At 37.2% G+C, this 10,008-nt stretch overlaps 1 protein-coding gene across 1 annotated transcript; it reads right to left on the bottom strand.

Moving 5' to 3' along the window:
• Window positions 1-341: 341 nt before the first annotated feature.
• atp6v0b (ATPase H+ transporting V0 subunit b) lies at window positions 342-9,783 on the bottom strand. Its single transcript, XM_078264085.1, has 8 exons — window positions 9,514-9,783; window positions 7,761-7,809; window positions 7,231-7,314; window positions 6,058-6,135; window positions 5,365-5,434; window positions 5,112-5,163; window positions 3,293-3,483; window positions 342-3,033 (listed from the first exon to the last, which is right to left on the bottom strand). The coding sequence occupies exons 1-8, from the start codon at window positions 9,596-9,598 to the stop codon at window positions 3,007-3,009; spliced, it is 636 nt and encodes a 211-aa protein (XP_078120211.1). The 5' UTR covers window positions 9,599-9,783; the 3' UTR covers window positions 342-3,006.
• Window positions 9,784-10,008: the final 225 nt, after the last annotated feature.

Here is a 10,008-nt window from a genome sequence, read left to right as displayed (position 1 = left end):
TGGGAACGTTCTGAGAACGGTCGATGTACAAAAACTAACGTTCCCTAAACGCCAGGAAAACTTTCCATGGGAACCAAAAACTAACCTTCAGGGAACGTTCCCGCAACCAAAAACGAACGTTCCCAGAACGTTCTGGGAACCAAAAATTGTTACCTGGGGTGGCGGCCCGGCCCAGGTAACATTAATTAATCTAAACTCTAGGTCACATACAGCTCACATTTCAAACAGCAGTACACAGCACTGTCTACGATGACTGGACACTTGCTTATCGCTACAGGACTGAAAAAACCTGAAACATGAATATGTTAGCCTAATATATAAAATCAGAAACAAATCTAAAATATCTTGATTGGACAATTTTATTTTTCAAGGACATTTATGAAGCCAGAATGAAGATCTGTTTTTGTTATGATCATACACAATGGCAAAATCAATGAGTTTTCTTTTTTTTTCTGTTCACCACCATCACATCAACATAATGCACACACGGTAGCAACTACACTGACTGAGGCCTGGGGTTTGGTACAGGGCCTGGTTTACCAAAGGGAGTGCTTGGTTTAATTATAAAACCATCATAAGGGCAAAAGATGATTTTGCTGCTTTGACACCTTTGGGAGGCCAGGTCCACATATATTAAAGACAATCCAGTTTCCCCGTGCTAAGATTCAATGTTTACTCATTCAGAACTTCACAAAAAAGTTGGAGGGGGGGAAATTACAGGAAAGATTTGAGACGATTCACAAGTAGCCATGGTACGAGTCAGCATCAATAGGAAACTAAACGGTCAAAGATGGCTTTGTTGTGATATAGCAGGAGTCTAATTTTGTCAAATTGCACTCTATTCACAAACAAGACTTAGCTGTACACACACATTAAGCTTCTTTAAGGAATGTTAGAAAATAAATTGGAACAGAGACTTGAACAGCTAACATGTTAAGACGTACATTCAAAACAAGACAGTTTTATAAAAAATAAAGCAATGTGAAGCGTGTAAAATAAGCTAATTTAAAAATCTGTATTCATAAAGTTGTTTGATTATGTGATGAGTCCATAGTTTTGGGTGCCAGACCACCTGAGATTACATAAAATCAAAGTCAGAACCAGTCTGTACAAAATTATTTTCCCTAAAGACCTCAAGTACAACAATGGTGATACTACAGCAGATGTTAACAGTTACTATTGAGTATAAGGTAATACTAGTAACTGAAGTGCTCTCTAAAATAAGGTCTTCTTTCTTGTCTAATATAAGGTTTATTAGTGACTTGAGAAACAGGATAGTTAACTTGGGCATCTGCAAAGAAAGGTATTCTGGGTATCCACAATCTTTTGGCCTCCCTCTGGTAAACACTGAACAATCCCCTTTTTTGTCCAAAACTACTGAAAAGGAAACTTGTTAAAAAAAGAAAAGAAAAAAAATAGAGGAGACTCTGGGGTAAACAAGAAAATTATGGCTGGCAGCTATGTTCAGGAGGCTCATTTGGTCTCATCTTAGTTCCATACCGTTTTAGGGAACTGAATGACAGGATGACATATTTAGAGCATCTGCTGCTTGTGATCCGACTCTACAGTGGTGCTCAGAAGTTTATAAACCCATGCTAAAGTTGACTAAAAAGAGGAATAAAAAAAATCATCTTTATCTTAATGCCTTAATTACAAAGATTATTAAAAATCCAACCTTTAAGGACACCAATTTTCTTTGTGAATGAATAATGTATCGTAAATAAAATTTGGAATTAAAATAGCCCCACATCATCACATACCCTTCACCATACCTTGATAGTCTAATAGCTGGTTTGATTTGGAGTGAGAGATGATTTTATGGAAAGTACCCCATGCCAATCTCTAGGTATGGTGAAGGGTATGTGATGATGGGGGGCTATTTTAATTCCAAAAGCCAAGGGAACTTTATCAGGATGCATAGTATCCTGGATCCATGAAATAACTGGCCTTTAAAAATAAACATCTGCCTGCCTCTATGGGAATTTAACATAGGGGTGTACTTACTTATGCCCCCTGTATTTTTAAGAAGAACATTTATTTATTAACGATACATTATTCATTCACAAAGAAAATCGGTGTGCTTAATGGTTTCCTAATTTTTTAATTATGGCTTTAAGATCAATTTCCAAAAGATGATATTTTTTTTTTTTTCATTCCTCCGTTTAGTCAACTTTAGCATGGGTTCATAAACTTATGAGCAACACTGTATTTGACCTCCCAAAGAGCATGTCCAACTGTCCAGTGACTTTACACTAATGACTCATGATCAGTACTCCAATTCAAAACTTCATAGATTCTCTGTCACTTCTGCAATAGGAGACCTAACAAATACTGTATTTGTGGCACTGCGTGGAGTAGGGCCACTTACTTATTATTAGCAAAGAGTTACAAAAACAAAAAAAACTGACTGACCAGGCTACAGTAATAAACACAATGGTAAACACCCTCATGCTTCACAGGAGAAAAAAAAGAAAAAAAATCATGTGTCCAGCATACACACACACACACACACACACACACACACACACAAACATTTTCAAATACTCTGGTGTCATTTTTTTACTCACCATTCATCCAAGAGTGGTCAGAAAAAATTTACTTTATGAACCGATCAGTAAGTTTTAGGACCAATTCAATCCATGAAATAAAGCTGCAAGATGTCTTGGCAGCCCTCGGGGCTACAGACTGTCTGATCTAAAATCCTACTATTCATGTACATTCTGCTTGTACTACACAATAAGCTGAACTGTAGGAGAGACGCAGGGTTCACTTGTATCAAGAATTGCACACCGGCAACTGGTGATTTTTCTTCCACTTTTCTTATTCAACATTCATGTTTCACTCAAGACAAGACAGTCGGGTGTGCACGTACCACTCTTGCATAAATGATGGTTGAAAACAATACCAGGCATATAGAGACATTTAAATAATTTACGATGTATTTACACAATAATCCATCTTATTTTCCAGCAGTGTCTTTATCTTGTCAACGTGTGAATGCATCTTCTAGTCTCCCATCTTTACTTTCGATGTCTGGGGGAGAAAAAATAAACCATTTATTACAATTTCAAATACAGAAACATCACATCTACACAATACGTATATATATAGATCCATCTAGACTTTTGTGGAAATAAATACTATTTTTGCAACGACATTTCTCAGAAGTCTGCAACAATGGTCAACCAAGAAAAGGCCACTGTTGCAGAAAAATAAATCTATGGATAGTTTACTCTTCGAAGGAAAAGAAGACCGATTGTGAAGACATAAAAACGCAGCTGGTCTCATTCACCTGCAGAATGGCAACAATGACACCAAACAGGCCAATTGCACTGCCAAAGATTTCCACAATGAGGATCTTCACGAAGAGGCTGGCGTTCTGGGCATCTGCCAATGCTGCTCCGCTGCCCACGATGCCGACACAGATGCCACAGAAGAGGTTGGAGAAACCCACAGTCAGACCGGCTCCAAACATGGAGTAACCTGGTAGGACGGAAATGAAATAAGTCAGAGACCTCCGTGACTAATCCACTGTGCGAACTGGCCACAAAAAACCTTATTTCCTGTCAGGATTGGAAATCAGACATTAAGAGTTAATGATATTCATTTTTAAAGTCAATCTGAAAGCATCTTAAAATACTAATCATCTTTTCATGCCTAATATTTTATGAGTGAATTAAATTTGGGGTCTACACATGTAAATAGATCTGTCAAAATCAATTTGATGTTGTGAATGTATTGAGCAATCCATTATTTAATACTTCTTTAGACTGAATGTTGCAAATATTGTCATAATTTCATTACTATAGTGTTATTTTTTTAATTATATATATATATATATATATATATATATATATATATATATATATATATATATATATATATATATATATATATATATATATATATAAATAAATAAAAATAAGTAGTGCTGTCAGTTAAACGCGTTAACGCAAACCCATTTTAACGGTATACATTTTTTTATTGAGAGATTAACGTTCTTTTTGGCCTAGCAAACTCTGTAGTTTTTTTCACATGCTGTTGCAACAACTAGTAAGTTTAGTAACGTTAGAAAAACTACACCACCACACTGGATCTAGCTAGACCGGAAACAAAACAGGCACGCTGCACAACTGCAGTACATACCTGCAAACTAGTCGCTTTTCGGCGAAAATCGCTGTTTTGAATGGGGTCCAAAACCCGGTGCTAATACGGCACTGGTGCCTTAATGACCGTTATCTACCGGACCAAATAGCAACGCAGATTTCGGTGCCACTTAAATGCCTGTACTTCTCTCTGATGCTCCGAAAACGAACGTTAGAGGGAACTGAAACATTGCCGCACGGGAAGCTAGTCAACACTACACTTGGCAGCAGATAACGTTAGCCTACCGTTAGCTAGCAGCTGGAGTAAACACGGTTAAAATGCTGACAGCTAAACGGTGTAAAGTGTGACTGTATTTCACTGTAGAGGATTCTAACACCAGGCTGTAGCTGCCGCGGTCTGACAAAAACAGACTCAACCTCGCCTCGCCAGCCTTGAGGTGCATTCAAAGTAATTGTAAAATACCCTTTTCCCATCCAGTGGTTGTTTTCGCCGTTTTGTGCTCTTTTTTTTTTTTTTTTTTTTTTTTAGATCAACTTTTTATTATTTTATATTTTTAACATACAGAACAGACAAATACAATTGAACAAGGTGCTCCTTTTTTTAAATCAATCAATCAATATTTATTTCCGTTCAGGCACCATTTTAAAAGTATCATATCATGTTGATAAGAGCTTAAAATGAAAAAAAAAAAAGGGACAAAAAATAGATAAAAATGTGCGATTAATTGCAATTTAACTATGACATTAATGCGATGAATCGTTTGACAGCACTAATAATAAGTAGTGCATAAATCATGTATACCAGGCCATACTAAGCATTCAACTTAGTACCAGATTGTCACATCACAGCAGATTTTCCAGCTGGAAGCATCATGGTCTACTTTAAATTCATGCGTGTTAAAAATGAGAAAAATCCACCCTGAATAGGGCAATTTGTGTGATGTTTTATGTTAAAATTGTTGCATTTTTTTCTTGCATTCAGTAGCTTCACGTCCGTTTTCTTACCAGCTTGGTAGTTCCTTGCCCCGATGGTCTCAGGGGTTGTTCCACTGAAGCTCTATAAGATGAAATATATTATTTTTAGAGCCAAAAAATAACCTTGCTTTGTTTTTGCTTTTGCAAAATCAAATAAAACTTATTTCTGTCCAATATCTCTAATGCCTTATAAATGCTTTCCTGTCTGAAATCCCCTCTAAAGACAAAAAGGGTAACTGCACAATGTTCCTATTTAATAACAGCCAAAATACGTATTGCTTACCTCCGCCATGTTGCTGATTACAATAGCCATAATGATCCCATAGATTGCTACAGCTTCACAGAAGATGATGCTAAAAGGGAGACATAAAAACAGGCAAAGTAAGAGAAGTGACTGGGATTTAAATAGGCAGCTTGTTCTCCCAAGTCACTACAAAGTCACTTGTAACAGTCACTCATGGATGCTCATTCACTGGTTACACAGTGTTGGAGATACATTTTAGTGAGTTTGTTCTACACTGCACTGAGCAGATTATGGAGATACCCAACACATGTATAAAGCTGCTCTTCTAAATTGAGAAGTATTTACAGTACATTTCTCCATGTGGAATGCATGTTATTGTGAAATTATTTCAGTCAACTGGAGGTTTGAAATTAGTATGAAAATTTAAATTTTCAACTACCTTCTTCGTTTAGCGACAATAGTAAAGTATGTTCAACTGGGTAATAACTGGGTTTGATGAAGGATCGGTGGATGGATGAGTACTTGCAGTAGTATTTGGGGAAATTGCAGTGGTACAAAAGCAACTTCACATAAATCACAAAGAACAAATGAGGTAGGTTAGAAAGTACAATTAAAAGGCAAACTTATACAACTAACTATAACTAAAAATACAGTAAATACTATGTGAAAATCTAAAATAGAGGAAAACTGGGAAAAAAAAGAAGAAAAAAAATGTTTCTTGCATGATCCTACCTGACCAAGTTCTTGGTTTTGATTCGTGGAGCCTTGACACCACCACCAATGATGCTTGAGCCAGTGATGTAGATCCCCCTGGAAAACAAAAAACAACAGTCAGGTATACAAAAAATGATTTTTAGGATGTGGATGGAGAACCTATGACACACACAAGGTACTTCCAAAAAATATAAATAGTACGTTTAAATAGTTTTAAATAAGTGTGTAAGTGTAAATCCACCTATCTCACTTTTAATCACTGTATAGAATAGAAACCAACATGTCTGGGCACCGACACACCAAGCCAACAGCGGCTGAACGGTCAACAGTAGTTTTAGCTGTGTCCCACACCATTGGCTTTAATTTGCCCTTATCTGCAGCTGCTCAGCCAGTTCTGCGTGTTGAATTTGCGAGAGAGAGCTCTCTGACTGGCTGTTCATGCTGGTGAATCAATGATTTCACCTATTGAGTTTCTCTATATTTTATATATCTGACTTATCTTCATCCACAAGCCAAAGACCATGGGTTGAAAGCAGCAGTGCAAAGCATGGCCACAAGTTTCAGTGAGAGTCACATTTTAAAAAAGGTTATGTTGAAATGTTATCAATTTGTGATCCAAGTTTATGATCCAACAGTTCAATAAGCTTCAGTGGGAAACAAAGTTGGCTAGTTTGTTTTTTTCATCTCTCTGCAATGTTCTTTGGTTGAGTTGAGGTGTCGAGTGTACATGCACCTCGGCAGGCTGCAGGCCCTCAGCTGTAGTCTTTATGGTGAGTTCAAGAGCAACTTTTAACAGAAGACATAAGGCTGCATCAGCCAAGCTTTGTCAGTGGTAGTTTTTTTTTTTAAGTCAACAGAGTTTGTCAGGGCCACACTGAACACACTTTTTAAAAATTAAAGCTCATCAAAACTGTTTTGTTGTAACTAACATAATGGCTTATGGTTCACTAATTAATTCCAGACAAAAAAACAGCTATATCCAAAAGATACTTTGGAAATGTGTCCCTATGTTACTCATTCTAAGATTTTCCAGTTCCAAATTTACACATGATGTACTTTCCTGAGTGTTTCAAGAAAGAGGAAATTATTTTATGAAATGCTGGTGCATTTTAGGCCTTCAAGTACCACCAGCCCTGATTTACACATCCAAAATTCAAAGCACTTTAACTATGTTCCTTGTTAGGTACTCACCAGGCTGCTCCTACCACAGACAGAGAGATGGCCAAGCCAATGCCCAGATTGGCCCACATGAAAGGAGAAGTCTCTGTCAGGAACCTGCAAGCAAAGAAGACCAGCTGATGAAGATAATAATAATAATAATTTTTAGCCATACTGTTTCTTTCTTCTTCAATTTCTTATGTTACGTCTATAGCTCTCGCAACTACCTTACATCATTTAAATATGGTATAACTTATATCATCTACCATATCTTCAAGTCAGAAGATATGATATCTACCTCTTAAAGTCACCATAAAATAGCCAATCAACACTGCATTATAACTGTATTAAGGGTGTAAATCTACTAAATGCACATCTGGGGCATCATTTATGACCGTTGCGTAATCCAATCCTAACATTTGGTGACAGTAAGAGAAGAAAGAGCTTGGCTAGTCTCATTAAGGCCAGTGCCTGAGTCCACAATTAAATACTGTTTTGTCCTAAAGCTACCCCAATCAAGCTTATTAACCTGCAGACAGTAGTTTTATTCCAAGATTGCTTACCATGCCACATCAAAGCGGAATCCAAGGTCAAATATGGTATAGCAGAGACCTATGGAAACAAACAATTATTAAATCAGATGTGAAAGTGGGAAAAAAGGTCCGCCAGATGAGTATTTACATTAGGTGTAGGCTATGTGTAAGAAAGAGCCCTTTAGTAGACATTTACAGTATGTTACTGAATTTTTCCCCTGAATCATGTGTGAAACAGTGTCACATTTATGTGCTAAAGCTGGGAGTGCATTCCGATCGCCTATGGTAGTTCCCTGCGAAGTGGACTGCACAGGGGATTCATCAATGTTAACCCTTGTGTTGACTTCGGGTCACATTGACCCGTTTTAAATTTTTGTTTTATATCAGAAAATATGGGACGTAGAAATAAGCGCTGAAAATGTGTAGAAGAAAACTTTAAAACGTTGGAAAAAGCAAAAACAAACTGTGAAAAAAAGTTTTTTTCCAAGGTTGAAGGGAAGACAACACAAAGGTTAAGTAAGATTCCAAACCGTAGGACGCAAAAAGGCTTAACGGTAGTTCAAAAGTGAACTGTAAACTGTGTAGGGAAAAACTGAACAACAGTTCATCCATTGAAATATGCCCATTCATTGAGTATTAATATAAGTATGCATTTTATTATATATGGGTTCATCACTTTGCTGGAAGTTGACAAGATTACCCTTCAGTCATTGTGCCACGCTGGAATGACAAGGTACATCTTGTAAATTAATTAAATCACATGTTAAATACATTTCAAGTGAATACGTTTGGTAATAGTATCAGTTTTTGTTTTAATATATTATTTCAGTGGTAACATTTCCACAGTTGCAGCAACGTATCCAAGGTGTTTACGTTAGGGTGCACGGAGGAAAAAAAATAAATAAATAAATATATATATATATATATATATATATATATATATATATATATATATATATATATATATATGAAACATTGCGTTGGTGACGTTGCAGGGGGGTTCAAAATGAAGGAATTTGGGTGAGGGATGTTCCCTTAACCGACATTCCATAAACAGGGAGTAGGCTGCTCTTTATTTACACTGTGGAACGGAACGCAGCCATGGAAAGAAGTAACTTCAGTGTGATAGCTCACTCTCACGTGAAAACTGCTGCAGTTCCTGTTTGGGACCGTTTCAAATCAGTCAGTTTAGTACACGAACAGCTAACGTTAACTTAGCCAAATTCACTAACTTAAACAACAAAAATAATAACAACCAGGGATCCCATCATAAGTCCTACTAAAGAAAGTCTTAGCTAAACTAATCAACATAAATCGCAAACAATGTCCAACGTTTGAACCTACGTTAACATGTTCTGTACAGCTCTGAGCTAACGTTACCTGACATTGGCTTAGCTAACGTTAAGTAGCAATAAATGTTAGCGACCGTTAACTTGGATTCAAGAGCAGGTCCCTTGTCTAAAATATTAATAACTAGCTACATGACATATTTGTGGCATCCTTTAGGGTATTATTTACTACCCCATGCATGAATAACCAAATCTCCAATTTGCAATTTAACCTGTCAACAGTAGCTAGCAAACAAAATGGAAACAGCCGCAACCACTCTAGTCCCATGATTTAGCCAAGTCCCAATTTATAGATGTCAAACGCAGAAAAACACGCTTTGCCATTAGGAAAAAACGACTGATTACACTGCCATTGTTGCAAATGTGTAGGGAATAGATTATTGTATTCATTCATTCCAATATACTGACTATTTTCAAGGAAAATATAATCTTACCGACGATTAGTATGGTGCTCCAGAAGGCCAAAGTGACCCCCGTATACAAAATAGCGTGTCCGTTCATCATCCACTCTAGCAGCATTTATCTGGCGGTCTAACCTGCTGGATCAGCGAGATATACTCGGCTCAAATCTAAAATTTGACGCCAGTAATGCTAAGATGACGAAATACTTGTGTTTTAAGACGCGCTATCAGTCGATGGTGGAGACAGAGCATCAAAAGGAGAAGCTGAGTGATGTCAGCTGATCCAGCTTGACTAGCATGTGACCGGGGACCGGAGGGCTGCGTACGGTTATATATGTTTTCCTTCACCTTGCTAAAACGATTTCGCTGCGACGACGTTAATGTGTTTATTATTCGTCTGGTAACACAGGTAGTAACATCAAATTGGGTTAGACTTCACATGCACAATACAAAGAATAAAAAGGTTTGCAGTCAAGTCCGTGGATAGGCCTACATGAGTATAACCGAATACGTCCCAGTGAGAGCTAC

This window comes from Sander vitreus, chromosome 12, assembly GCF_031162955.1.
Source record: "Sander vitreus isolate 19-12246 chromosome 12, sanVit1, whole genome shotgun sequence".
Taxonomy (NCBI): domain Eukaryota; kingdom Metazoa; phylum Chordata; class Actinopteri; order Perciformes; family Percidae; genus Sander; species Sander vitreus.
The sequence above is the reverse complement of the archived record's forward strand: the minus strand, read 5'-3'. Positions and strand labels throughout refer to the sequence as shown.